The sequence below is a fragment of the Macrotis lagotis genome, chromosome 2, assembly GCF_037893015.1.
Source record: "Macrotis lagotis isolate mMagLag1 chromosome 2, bilby.v1.9.chrom.fasta, whole genome shotgun sequence".
Lineage (NCBI taxonomy): Eukaryota > Metazoa > Chordata > Mammalia > Peramelemorphia > Peramelidae > Macrotis > Macrotis lagotis.
This window is the reverse complement of record NC_133659.1, coordinates 301588892-301604254: the sequence shown is the minus strand read 5'-3', so window position 1 is coordinate 301604254 and position 15363 is coordinate 301588892. Positions and strand designations below refer to the sequence as shown.

Below are 15363 nucleotides of genomic sequence, written 5' to 3'. Positions count from 1 at the left end.
TATGATATTTTTTGTAAATGACTAGGTACTTTAAATATTTACAATAGAAAACTGAGAACAAGATATTCAATACTTTCTTAAGTCTTTGACAAATAGAGTGAAATCGAAGATTATCCCTAGAGAACATCTAAGGCAAGATCAAATCTCTTATATCATACAGTCCCTCGTCACCTTCCTCCCTTAACAGTTTTAGCCAGGTAATACCTATTTAAACATTTATCAACAGCAGCCTTAAAGAGGCAAAGGTGTTGAGATGACACAAAAACAAACAACAATGACAAACATCTGAATAATAGCTTTGGAAGGATAGAAGAAAACATGACTGTCAGACATGATGACCACCCCAAATTCTGTACGCATATAATCAGTACATTAGGTTGTTTTTTATTTGTTTGTTTTTTGTTGTTGGTTTGTTTTTTTTTTTAGTATCAGCTGTCCAAAGCATTTCTGAGACCTCTATACTAGAGTGTTTCCTTGCTGCTTCCTAAGGTCCCAAACCCAGGTTGATCACCCTCATTTGTTATAACCAAGAGTAACCTGGGTAACACTGTTAGCTTCCCAAATTAAGAGTCTGTCTTTTAGAAGAACTATAAGAGGTCTGGTGTCAAATGAAGACATCATTCACATCAGAATTCAAGACTTCAAGTTTTTCTATTTTATTTTCATATTAAGAGTTCTATGCATTTAAGAACATGTATATTATTAGCCTCCTTTTGTGATGTGCATGTCTATTGAGTTGTCTTGGAAGCCTGAAGGTAATTTTAATAGATTTAAGATAGGATAAAGAATTATTCAAAGAATATTTATTATTTTAATAAGCATAATAAGTAACAAAAAATACAACTAGGACAACTGATTTATATAAGGTCAAGCTTGCTAATGTGAAGCTTACATTTGGCACTACCAAGAATGTCTGGAAAAATATATCTATCCCACAATGTCATTTCTTTTGGCCAAGAGCAATAAACATATCACTGCTTTCTAAAATGTATGTTATTCTATTATGTTTACCACTAGAGATTTATACAATCCCTCAGTGATTGCTTAAAAAAACTTGTGCAGATTTTCCCTCCTGTACAAATGTTAAAAATGTTTTAAAGGAAATTTATCAACAACATATTTTCTAGTTACTAGAATCAATATAAAATTTATACTATATATATATGTATATATATACTTATTTATATGTATAGATAGGTATATGTGTATACACACAACTTACATACATAAAAGTGTATGTGTATGTGTATATACATAGAGAGAGAGAGACAGTCAGAGAGTCCTATACATACGTACAACTTTGACCAGAAGAGATAAAACTGTATACTGAGCTTATAAAAGGCATATATCAAAAAGATTATGGAAATTCATTATTTTACATCTATATTAACAAAATCTTTTCTTGTATGAGTATTTTGGTATGCATATATATTTATATACCTACAAGGTGCATGACTATCTAGATAGATGAGTTAAGTAGATGGATGGATCAATGGACAGGTGGATGGATGGATGGATGGATGGATGGATAGGTAGATATTCACACCCCTATGCTTCAAAGACATTGTAAAGACATTAAGGGCTATCTCAAAAACTACTAGCATGGTAAAAGAATGTGCCCACAAGAGATAATGAACAAGGAATAGACTGGAATAAAAAAAGTATAGCATTCTCTACATTATAAGAAAGCCTTTTAAATTTTCACAATTATCCTCCCCAGAATGATGATACAAACAGAACATAAATGAACAGATATTAGATTCTAATTGCCATATTCCAGCTACAATTATCCTTTGCTAGGTACTAATTAGAGTTCAGGCAAACTTGCAAGTATATACACCAGAACTTCTACTAAACAATTGATTTAACTATGACTTCCAAATTCCCTGTAACTTTTCTTCCATTCTCACAGAGGGAGGATTGTAAAATGTAGTGGAAGAGTATATTCCAGATTTGAAGTTAAAATGCCTAAGGTCATTCCCAAATTTGACATTTAAAAGTTTAATTTCCTCTTCTGTAAAAATAAGGCCAGTAATATTTACATTCTCCATCTTACAAAGTTCTGGTAAAGAGAGCACTTTACCTGAATTTTAAAGTGTTACAAACACTGAGCTGTTACTATTATGATTCCAATGCTTTACAGTCCTCTCTCTCATATTCACACTGTTGCATCATATATCACCTCCTGTCATTCTATTGCTCATTTTCTGTTCATTCCTCATACCCACTGTTTTATTTCTACCTCACTTTTACAGGTATGAAATAAAGTCTGGGTCAACTGCTTAAGAAGTATTTGTAGTTACCACTACCCTCATAGTATATTTTAGCACCAACATCAGATATTTTACTGCTAGTGCATTTTAGTTACTATTGCAAATATAATTATGAGTCCCTTTCTGACTCTGGCCACTTTGCTGATTAAAAAGGGCAAAGATAAATACAAATGGCCATCAAGGAGCATAGTTTTCAGAATTGTGAGCTGCCCTTGACATGTGTATTCTCGGTATATTATGAGGGTATTTCTTCTGCATGTGCTTAGTCTTTCTATAGATTTATTGGTTTAATTGGTACAAAGTTATGTAAATATTTTTCTTGCTTTGTATTTTGAGTAAATGCTTCTGTAGGTTATTCTTTTTTAATGATGGGAGGAGCATGGGAGAGTAAAACAAATACCTTACTTAAAAAATTAAGTAGTTAAGTAAACTTTCTGATTTATTAATGAGAAGTATGTTGATGAAGGCTAATGAGGTAGAATTGCAGGTATAGTCATCCATAAGCAATGTCCTTAGGACCCTTGGAATAGCAGTCACTGACCCTATAAAAATACAAACTGGTGATGAAGGTGCAGTTTAGAGGAGTGAGACCTCAAAAAGAAAGGGGCAAGGGGAGAGAAGGGGGAGAGGTCACTGCTATGAGCTAGCCTAGGGCTGAGCCATCCTAAAAAACTCCTTTCTCCCTTCTATTCAAAGCCAAATTTGGTTCTGTGCCACTTTGTGTTTAAAAACAACCAGTTCTAAAGCCAAATATTCAAACATGACCAGATTCTTCATTCTAGCATTCAAAGATCTCTGCAATCTGACAACCACCCAAATTTTTAGGCTACTATGTTCTACAAATTCATGAGTGTTGTTCCATTTGTCATAGTCACTTTCTTAGTACTCCTCCTCCAGACATCTCTGATGCATTTAACATATCTTTTGATGCTCTCTCTATCTCTCTCTTTGTCCTTTGTTTTCAAGGCATTGGTCTATCTCAGTTTTTCCTTTTCCTTTTGATTGTTCACTTTTTTCAGCTTCTGGGCCCATTGCTCTTCATCCTTCTTCCCCTGAAGGGGAACCCACAAAGCTCTGTCGTAATCCTCTTCTCTCCCTACTATTGGCTTCCAACATCATCTCAAGCACGACTGATTTTATCTCTGCATTATTTCATAATCATCATAGATGTGATATATTTATGATAACACTCAAACTTAGATCCTTATCATTTGGATGCTCCCTCACTCTTCTCCCTGCTTCTGGTCTTCCCTTTCCAATAACTGCCTTCGTCACTCAGCTGTCCAAAGTCACAAGCCTAATGTGGAGCTCTGACACTCTATTCACCAACTCAAGGAAATGAAGAGTTCAAATTCCCAAATCCCTAGCCTAACATTTAAACCTTTCATGATGAAATAAAATAAAACTGAATTACAGTGGAAAGGACAGAAGATTTGGAATGAGAGGATTGAATTGATTTCATGGTCTTACTATTTAATACCTTAGTTTCCTCATATGTAAAATTAAAGAGTTAAATTAGACTTCTAGATATTCTCCATCTAGCTCTAAATCAAAATTTATTTAACACCTTGTGAGCAGAGGACGTCATTCTAAGTCATGGAGGACAAATATAGGTTACAAAACAGGTTGTGCTTTCAAGAAGCTTAAGATTTAATTATGCAAAATAAGTACAAAATTAATTATAAAATGAGAGGAGAGTTGAAGAGGGAAAGCTCACTTCCTTCACTATTGACCTCCAGTCTGCTTTTCAGCTTCACCCCTTTGTTTTAGTCTCATTGGATAGTTGTTTTTTGACCCCACCTTCTGTTTATTTGGGCAAGTCAGTCCTTATTCCAAGTAGAGACACCCTTCTACCTCTCATCTCAGTCTGTTGAAACTTCTTTCTCCAAGATCTACCTTGGGAGCCATCTTTTCCATCTAGAATAGAATATTTCTGGCTATAAGATTTCTTTTTAAATTTTGGTGACCTTGAGAATGACAAATTCATGAAGAATTAGGCTAACACTTAATCAGTCTTATATGGTACACCAATGCATTAAGATAAAGTAATTTTTAACATATTATTTACTTATTTACATAGTAACTATCTGAGTCAGGATTCAAAAATATTCCTGATTCCAATATAGCTCTATAATCACAAGTTAACTAGCTACCAACATAATGATGTATGTGATTATGCTTTAGGTGTAACTAGATATGTAAGAGAGCTGGGTCTTGAGTCAAGGAGAACTGAATTTAAGTGAATTTAAATCTAGCCTCTGGCACTATGTGATTCTGGGCAAGTTACTCAACCGCTGTTTGCCTCAGTTTCTTCGCCTATGAAATTGGGACAATAACACCTCTTCAGAGGATTGTTATGAAGAACAAGTGAAACTATATTGTTAAAGAGGTATGTTGAATGTAGGCCTTAATAAATAGTTCTTTCTTGCCTTCTAACACTACCAAATATTTTTTTCTGAGGAATTCACAATTATTTCCTGGCTTGAATGTGATGGTTTTGATCTTCTGGGTTACTAGAACCAGTGGTTTCAAATAGCACGAGGGGTGGCACTCAGAACTGAGAACTAGCTTTCTCTGTGGTCTTCTCACTTTGAGCACAGAAGTACATGGATCTGTCTTTGGAATGGGATGTGGCTGGTTGTAGAGAGTAAGAGGAGGGGGACATAAAGGGTTAGTAAGACCAGTCAGGGAGTCTTGGTGGAAAGTTGCTGTCCCTGGTGCCAGAGGATCCACCACAGCTTAACCTAGGAAAGGAACTGGATCCCATACAAGACTGGATAAACTCCAGCCTAATTCATCAAGAACTGCGAAGTTTAGGCAGGTAAGGTTTTCCAAAAATATTTGGCAAGATTTTGAGCTTTACTTTTTTTCTCCCTGCCCTCCCCATTCCCCTTGACACAAAGCAATCTAATATAGGTGCTACATGTATAACCATGCTAAACATGGATCAATATTGATCATGTTGTAAAAGAAGAAATCAAATCCAAATGTTAGGAAAAAAAATTATAGAGAGAAAAAATAACATAATACATAAAACAACTTTTAAAAATTGAAGATATTAGCTTTGGTCTTCATTTAACTCCACAGTTCCTTCCCTAGATACAGATGGTACTTTCCATCATAAATCTTTTAGAATTGTAAAAGTGATCACTTTTACCTAGATGGATCAGAAAACACTTTGTCAAAACGGTTGCTCCCAAGGTAGGTCTTGGAGGGAGAGAGAGAGAGAGAGAGAGAGAGAGAGAGAGAGAGAGAGAGAGAGAGAGAGAGTCAGTCTATACTTGGAATGAGGACTGACCTTCCAGATATATGCAAGATGGGATCAATAAACTGCCCAAGTTTTAACTGGAACACTGAATGAGGCTAAAACAAACGTGTGAGGTCAACAGACCACTGGTTGGCCCAAATGTGTGACAGGTCTTTTTCTGGTCATTCCCAGAATTGAAGTATGTGATGATCTTAAATTCTTTACTTCCCATCAATGCTTTTACCTCCATTGCTTGAAAATTATTAGGTAGATGGTAGAGGGGTACAAGTCAGACTGTGTCTGGGGGAAGGACCACCTCTCACCCTACTGACTTGGGTGAAAATCACTGGAGACTCAGTATTGGTGTACTGGTGTTGTATCATGGGCCCTTCAAGCCCCCAGCCAAGGCCGGTCGTCAGGTGAGGATTCTTTTATTCTCTTTGTAGGGTTTGTTTCACTTGTTTCACCTGTCCAGTAGATTTTAGGAAGCAGAGGTTGAAATGTGGGCATCCTACCACTCTGCCTCTCCAACTACTCTGCCTCTCCAACAAATCTTTATAACTTTTTAAATAAACTTTTCAGCTACTGAACTAACCAAATCTGTTAATGCTAATATGCCAGACAGCACGAGATGCCTACCCTTCATCTGAAGCTGTCTATTCTCCAAGAAAGCTTAATGCCCACACCCTAAGGAAAACCTTCCGAGATTTAGGGTTCTGGACCCCTATTCAAACTCCTCTCTCTTTCCATGTAAGACTCATTGGGAGGTGTTTGGCCTCTGTCATGATAACCATATGTAGACCTTAACATGATTGTCAGAGCCTTTTGGGGAGTTTGGATTGTAATGTGATTAGATTTTTTCTCCATTTTTCATCAACTGAAAGAGAACTAGGAAAGAATATTCCTCTAATGTGTCTAAATAAGGAAGCTGTTAGCTGGCAGACTATGAACCTCTATCTTCAGGGTTCCAATGATGGATTTTCAAGGGGGTCAATGAATTTGGATTGGAAAAATTACATCATACACACACAGACACACAGACACACACACGACTTCTTTTACAATTCTCTAAATTTTATTTTATACATATAAAATATTTTTCTGAAAAAAGGAGTCCATGACACATCAAAGATTAAGAAATACTGTTCTAGACCCACAAGGAGTTCTCACATGGACTGATTATGAACAACTTATGTATTGAAGAAGAACATCAATTATAATTATCCATTATAAGCCAACACAGAACATGGGATAGAGGCTTACACGTAAGGTATAACAGGAAAACTGGTTCTCCTGTAGTTCCTCCTAAACAACATTCTGTGTCCTCTTCCTGTCCCTTATAAAGGTTATTCCCCCATGCATAGAGTGCACTCTAGTAAAATTTTCTAATGTAATGATTCAAAGTTAAGAAAAATCTTAAGAGTTAAACCTATGCTCCAACCTCTGTACTAGAAGGCAGTATTTAGATTGTGTATATATATATATATGTATATATGTATATATATGAATATATTACATCAACTGATGTATAAGAATACTATGAACACAATGATTATGAACTACAAAAATAGGATGAATTTACAGGATAATAAATGGAAATCTGGAAAAACGTGATAGTGCTTAAATGTAGATAGAAGAAGAATAGAGATCATCAAAAGGTCATCAGCTGAGTCAAGTGTTATAAAATTAAAACCAAGTTATATTATATATTCATTACCTAATTTCAGAATTTTCAGAAAATTAATAAGCATTTACAATTTAATGGCTAATGCATACATTGGAATAATTGGGAATAAGGATCTTCTCTCCCCCACTACCTTTTAATGTTCTAATTAAAACATTCTACATTATTTTTCAAAAATATCTTGCAACTGTAATTGTTTCTCATAGTGAATTTTACATCATGTTTATTTGTAATTCTTTCTCATAGTGAATTTTACATCATGTTTATTTGCAGTTACAATCTTTTACCCATTTTTATTGATATCTTTTTTTTACATCACCCTATATAACATTTCTTGATGGTACAGTATAGCAACTAGAGTCTAGGATCTGATGTTAGAAAGACCTAAGTTCAAATCTGTTCTCAGAATCTTTGCTAGCTTTGTGAATCTAAGGAAGTCACTGAATTTCTTTCAGCATCAATTTTCCTGTCAGTAAAAAGCCTCCCAGGAGTATAGTGAGGATAACAATAAATCATATTTGTACAGTACTTTGACAAGCCTTAAAGAACTTTATTCATATTGGCTGTGATTTCCTAAAATCTCTCTTCCTTTCAATTATCCCTAAAGAACAGAAACAAGGAAAAAAATAAACATTCAACAAAAAATCCAATATATCAAACAGTTTTGACATTCTATTATGGGTAGGGTTCCATTCTCAGTCTCCCACTCTGCTGAGGAGGGTTCTTTTCTTTTGCCTTGTTTTAATTTTGAGTTTGGTTTTCCTGGATTGATTTGCATCAGTTCATTAAAATGTCTTCCAGTGCTTCTCTGTAGTAATCATATCCATTATTCCTTCAGTGAAGTAATATTATACTACATCAACTTGTTCAGCCATTCAGGGCATCAATTTTGTTTCTATTTCTTTGCTCCCACTTTAAATAATTTGTTATACATGGGATTTTTTTTCTTTATAATCTATCTAGCATTGGGATCTCTCTGTCCATATCCTTTGATAGAGTCATTTGCTTAGAATAATTCCAAGTTATTTTCCAAAATGTTTAGACCAATTGACATATTAATAGTATATTTTATGTACTATCCTTTCACTTCTGCTCCAAAATTGACTATTCTCATCCTTTGGTATCATTGCTTATTTCAAAAAGTTCTCCAATAAAAATGTTTGTGTACATGGGGAACATTTTTTTATTAATTGAATCTCTTGGTCAAAGATTATGAAAGACTTTGGCCATTTTATTTACATAATTGTAAACTGTTTTCCAGAATGGATGGAATAATTCACAGTCCACCAACAATGCAACAGCATGCCTCTCTTTTTACAATCCCTCCAACATTGAATAGTGTCATTTTTGTCAACTTTTTCAATACAGTAAACTTCTTTTTTTGTGGAGCAATGGGGTTAAATGACTTGCCCAAGAGCCATAGGGTTAAGTGACTTACCCAAGGTCACTCAGCTAGTCTCAAGAGTCTGAGATTGGATTTGAACTCAGTTACTCCTAACTCCAGGGCTGGTGCTCTAGCTGACTCTTCATTATTATTGACTTTTGCTTTTGTTCTGCCAGAATGCCTTTCAGTTCTATAGACTTTTTCATATATTCAGTGCACCAAAAAAGAAACTAAAGTTGGTTGGTGTTCTAAAAATTCCTTTCCTACCCCTCTGCTACCATCATTGCAGAAACAGAAGGCAGTCACCCAGGACTGAGACCACTTAAAATACATTTATGACTATATATCATCTCTACCTCTACTGATGTCTATATCATGCATTCTCTCTCTGACTGTCTCTCTGTCTGTCTGTCCCTCTACTTTGTGTTGTATCTCTGTCTGTCCCTCTGCCTGTTGTCTGTCTATCTGTCTGTCTCTTCATAGATCACCATGGTCAGAATATTTTGATCACCAGGTGGCTCATTACACCAGAACACAAGTTTTGGTTTATTCCCTTGTCAAGACTTTCTAACATTTTAGAGGTTGCCTAGTTTATGCTCTGCTGCCCTGGCTTTTAGGAACCTCAGAGGGATCTCCATGCCACCTGTCCTGATGAAGCATCATGGCAAGGCTTCTGTGGAGGTTCCATATCATCCCACAATACATTTCAAATAGATGAATAATAAAAATACATAAAATTCAAAATGAAACTCAGCAATTTTGTTTTGACTTTTTAAAAAAAAAGTGAAAAAATATAATCTCTGCCCTCGTAGAACTGATACAGTTCCTTGAGGAACTGATACACTGTTATTTTATTACTATTAAAGATCTTTCTGAAAATATCAATGTCACTATAATATAATCTATAATAGTTCTTTGTAATCCAATTTTCTGACAATAAAGAAAAACCAGTTTTCTACATGTGTTAATATGTATCCACTTTATCATAAAATACAAAACAATAATACAAATATGAGGTAAAAAACAGACTCAAAAGTTTAGAAAAATATATGCTGTGATTATAATAGTCTTAGGACTTCCATACTTGAGAATAAATATATATATGTATATGTATATATATATACATATATATATAAAATGAAACAACTATGTTTTCCTATTTGAGATAATACATGATTCAATCATCTATAGAATAAAATTTTAAACTGATTTTAAAATTTCACTCAGCACTATTTGAAATGAATGTCTGATCCTCCAGGTTCCACTTACTTCATCGTAGGTAAAGTCATCGAGGTCAATTTCCTCATAGTCGTCCTCCAGTTCTTCGTTTTTAATGGAAGCTAGTGCTCTGGTCAGTTTCTTCCTCAATAGGAAACCTTTCCAAACCGCCTGTACAAAAATGTAAGGCACGCTATAGAAGGTTATAGATCAAGCACAAACCCAGATTCTCTCTGCTATCCCATTAGGAAGATAAAACATCTCAGCCCTTGGTTGAATAGCTCAATGATCTGTTTTTTGAACTTTATGTGACATTTAAAAGTACAAGACAAATTAAATGCCTGCATATGTCTAAAGGTCTGAATACTCAGGAGATTTGCTGCGTGGTAAGCAGAATGGAATCTGAAAAACTCCCTCAACTACAAACTTCGGTCAACTAATTAATGATCTGACAAATCCTCCAGGACCTATTAAAAACTGAAAAGAAAAGTGATATAAAGAAACACGCAAATAATAATTTTCAAATAATGGTGTAAAGAAAATAAACTGAAGCACACATCAGAAATAGTAAATATTTGGAAGTAGCAATTATTGAAATTATAAACCTGGTCTTTACAAATAAATCCATGGTCATTTTAAGCCCTTTAAAAATAAATAGAATTTATTAAAATAATATCGTGGACTTTTGGAGTTGGAAGATATCACAGAGATCAGCTAACCCCTTCATTTTAGCATTACTATAATTGTGATATTAGTATCTCCAATCTTTCTCTCCTTTGCATGTTCTAGTGGTAAGGGAACTGGCCCAAAATTAGGAAGCCTTGCGTTCCATTCCCAGCCTAGCATTTCTATCTGACCTCAAGCAAATTACTTAATGGCTCTGAAGTTTCAGTTTCATCTCTGAAATAAGGGCAGTAATACTTTACACTGCTTTGAAGGAAGCATTCTGTGAACCTTATTTAAAGCAAGATGAAAATATGAGTACTGTCATATCTAAACCACTGTAATACAGTCATTGGATTCTACCTAACAAAATTCAAAAAAGAATGTGTTTTTGCATGTGTAAGCAAGTCCAAATCCTAAAAGACCAAAATGGTATTTTAAAGATTCTTAGAAAAGATGAGTTGTTGCTAAGAAAGAACAAATATTTTGAGTCTCCAAAAAGAACTCAGGTATTATCTCTAGAGAGAAGAAAAACTTGTGAATTTAGTTGAATTGCTATTTTGAAAAAGTGACTTGTATAGGGGATGGAGAGGTAAGTAATAAATAGTAAGGAGGACCTGAATTCAAATCCAGATTCAGACACTTACAAAAATTACCCTGAGCAAGACACTATGTGTTTCAATTTCTTTATCTACATAAAATGATCTGGAGAAGGAAATGGCAAACCACTCCAGAATCTTTTCCAATAAAACTCCAAATGGTGTCACAAAGACTAATCAATGAAGAAAAAAATCTACCAAATTCAATTGACATGAATATCTTTTTAAACCTTTTTTTAATATAAAGTATAAATCTGAAGTCTCAAAAATACAAGTAATGTTTTAAAATTAAAACTGTATCTCTTTCCTTTCAAGTACAATGAACTTTACATTAAAACACATTGTCTCTGATTTCAGAATTAAAATATTTGATAAGGTTAATTACCAAAGTAATATAAAATCATGGAAATATTATTGACCTCAGAAGAACATGAGTAGTTGTATTTAGATGCAGCATTCAAGAAGCTGTCTGCAATATTTAACTGTACTCATCACTCTTATTCCCCAATGGGGAAAGAAAAGAGTAAAGGGGGAGAGAAGAGAGAAAAGGGGAGAAAGAGGAGAAAGAAGAGAGTCTACATTCCTTTTTTTCCAGAATTCTATTTTTAAACATATATAAAATTTAAGACATAGGAAACCAAGTGTTGATGAAGATAAATAGGCGATTTTTTTCCATTCAGGTTTTCAGATTCTTGGGAATCTATACATTCTATCCAATAGTTTTGGGGGTCAATGAACCCCAGATGCAGAACCCTTGCTCTAAGTTGATTCAACATAAGCTGCATACAGTGGGTCCAAAGGTCAGCCAAAAGCCAAGAGACCCCTGCGTACATAGCCAGATGGTGACACTGCAACACCTCAATCCTACTGTTACTCTCACACAGCAAAGACAGCATTTTTAGAGAATTAAAAAAAATTTTAGAGCATTTTCAATTTCTGGATACTAAACAGCATCAGTTGCTGAGCTCCTAGTAGCTTCCTCATGAGGGAAAAACTATCTAGGGTTCAGCGATAGAGGAAGAGGGTCATTTCCAAGTTTGAAGAATGATTGAACTTGAAAGTATGAGTGATTCTGTGATATCTTTCTCTTTCCTCATCTTTGTCTCTGGGCTTCCTTCAAAATTCAGCTAAAATTCTATTTTCTATTAGAAGTCTTTCCCAATTCCCCTTAATGCTGGTACCTTCCTTTTGTGGATTAGTTCCAATTTATCTTTTTATAGATCTTGTTTGTACACAGTGGTTTATACTGTCTCCCCATCAGACTAAGAGCTCCCTCAGAGTTGGGGTTTTTTGCCTTTCTTTGCATCCCTAGGACTTAGTAGGGAGTGTCTGACTCAGGAGAAGGTACGTTTGATGGGTCACATAAGTATTTTCCCCTCCCTCCCCCAAATTTTGGCTGCTTTGTCAATAAACATAGGGATAGAGGGAAGACACATTGTTGGCAAATAAAAATGACTGACCTGAATAAGTGTAGCAGCCCTCTCCCTCTGTGAATGCAGAGCGGTGCTGCAACATTTTCTTTTTTCCATCGGGGTCTTCGCATGATATTTTCGCCAAGTTCTCTGTATTATCATTGCTGCCATATTCTTCTTGTCGATAAAATTAATCTGTCTGCTAAGAGGGTATCCTACCCCATCATTCTGGATTACTGTAACTTCCTTACTGTTAACACCAAAAACAAAGATAGTTTTAGTGACAAATGTTAAAGACTGAAAATATTTCAGTATATATATTCAAATATATTTGGAAGTTTCACCTAAAAAATACATATATGAATAGATATAACAAGAAATGTTAGTGTAGATTCTGTCTTTATAGATTATTTATTTTTAGTTATAACTCATCACAGTGTTAAGAAGTCCTGACAAAACCATAGGTCCAGTTTGCAAAATTTTTCTAAGCTACAGTTGTGTTGATTAAACCTTTTATCCAGAAATACCAATACTAGACCTGTATCAGAAAAAAAATCGTAAAAAATGGGAAAAGTCCAACATGTTCCAAAATATTTTATAACGGCAAAGAATTGGAAATTGAGGGAATGTCCATCCATTGGGGAATGGCTGAACAAATTATGGTACATGAATATTATGGAATCGTTCTATAAGAAACCACAGGGTCAGACTCTGGGAAAAGTCCAACATGTTCCAAAATATTTTATAACGGCAAAGAATTGGAAATTGAGGGCATATCCATCCATTGGGGAATGGCTGAACAAATTATGGTACATGAATATTATGAAATCGTTCTATAAGAAACCACAGGGTCAGACTCTAGAGAAACCTGGTAGGAATTATGGGATCTCATGCAAACCATAGGTCCAGTTTGCAAAATTTTTCTAAGCTGCAGTTGTGGTGATTAAACCTTTTATCCAGAAATACCAATACTAGACCTGTATCAGAAAAAAAATCATAAAAAATGGGAAAAGTCCAACATGTTCCAAAATATTTTATAACGGCAAAGAATTGGAAATTGAGGGAATATCCATCCATTGGGGAATGGCTGAACAAGTTATGGTACATGAATATTATGAAATCGTTCTATAAGAAATCACAGGGTCAGACTCTAGAGAAACCTGGTAGGAATTATGGGATCTCATGCTGAGTGAAGGGAGTAGAACCAAGAGAACAATGTACACAACAATAACAGCATCATGAGATGAACAGCTTTGGTGGAAGTAGTTCCTCTCAGTAGCTCAGAGTGTTAGGATAACCCTACTAGACTGACTATAGATGACACTATCCACATCCAGATGAAAACAAAACAAAACAAAAAAACTAAAGAGTCTAAATGAATACTATGTTCACTTTATAAAAATTGCTCTTATGTTTTTCCTTCCTATCTCATGATTTTCTTTCTTTTCTTTTGGTCACAATTTCTTATACAGAAAATGACTAATATGTAAACAAATTAAACACAAATGTACACCAGTGTGCATTAGACTGTTCAAAACTGAGGGGGGAGGGATAGGAAGGGAGGGTAATAACATTGTGTAACTTATATGCATGTGGTTGAATGTTGAAAAACTTTCATAACATGCAATTGGAAAAAATAAAATATCAATAAAAACTTGTGTTGCATTATGGATGTGATATAGAACCCATCTAAGGAAAATATTGATTATTGAAATTTGAATTATTAAATTAATTGTCTTGGAAGAGTAGTGTAGATAATATGGACCATTGACAAGGAAATATCTGACTGGCTACTTTACAAAGGATACAAAGACTCAACATGATCAATATGGATCAATATGTAGCCTATATTATATTGCTTTCTATCAGAAAGTGGGGGAGGGAAGGAGAAAAAATGTAAAACTCAAAACCTTGCAAAAAAATACCATTACCATTGCATGTAATTGGAAATATAAATTATATATATACATATATATGTTTTTACAAAAAAGATAAAGAGAGTAGAAACATTTGAGAGACAGATTTTTATTGCAGAAATGACAAGCAGAAGGTATTAGGACTTTAATGACTTTAACAAATTATGGGAGGTAAAACCAAAATTCTCTGGTATATCATAGAAACACAGGATTCTGGAGCTAGTAAAGAGGTCATTGGAGGTTAAATTCAACATTATAAGTCATTTTATTCAACCATTACCTAAAGTAGTGGTAGAAAAGCAAAATAGAAGTGGAATTTTGCCATAGAATATTGACTTAGAAAACTTCAAATTAACATTATCTATGCGTATTGTGTTTTTATTTATTTTGTTAAACATTTTCCAATTACAAAGTAAGCTGATTCTGGTAGCATTGTAATTCATGGCCAAAACTTCTGACCTAAAACATCAGTGAATTCTAAAACACCTCCAACAAATGGTTATTGAACCTCCAGTTGGAGACTTAAAGCAATTGAGAAATTATTACATGCCAAAGTAGAATTTGGAGATGGTTTTTCATTTTCATTTTCTTTGAAGCAATATCTCTTTCTCATTTATTGACTCCTTTGCTTAGTTCTGATGTTTCATGTCAACAGAAATAAGTCTAATTCCCATCCAAATCATGATAGAAAAGCAAATATATAGAAAAGCAAGCATCTTTGGCTCTTATCTCTACCAATTCTTCTTGTTTTCAGGTAAAAAAAATTCTCAGTTCTTTCCACTAATCTTCTCAGAATAATTTGGAGTCCCTTTAATAGTCTGGTTCATCTCCTCTAGCTTGTACTCTAGCTTGATAATATTGTTCTTAAAATGTAGCTCCCAGAAATGAATATGACGTTCTATATGTTGTCTCATCAAGTCAGAATATGGTGAAAGTAATATCTGCCTAGCTTACATATGGCCATTTA

General features: G+C 34.4%; 1 protein-coding gene across 3 annotated transcripts in view; it reads right to left on the bottom strand.

The window, feature by feature from the left end:
* LRRIQ1 (leucine rich repeats and IQ motif containing 1) overlaps positions 1-15363 on the bottom strand; it is a 252049-nt gene that overhangs the window by 113433 nt on the left and 123253 nt on the right. For all 3 annotated transcript variants that reach the window (XM_074226532.1, XM_074226531.1, XM_074226533.1), the window contains exons 17-18: positions 12529-12730; positions 9858-9977 (exon numbers count right to left, since the gene is read on the bottom strand). In XM_074226532.1, the coding sequence (XP_074082633.1) occupies positions 9858-9977; positions 12529-12730 (322 nt within the window). The remainder of the gene's footprint in view (positions 1-9857; positions 9978-12528; positions 12731-15363) is intronic.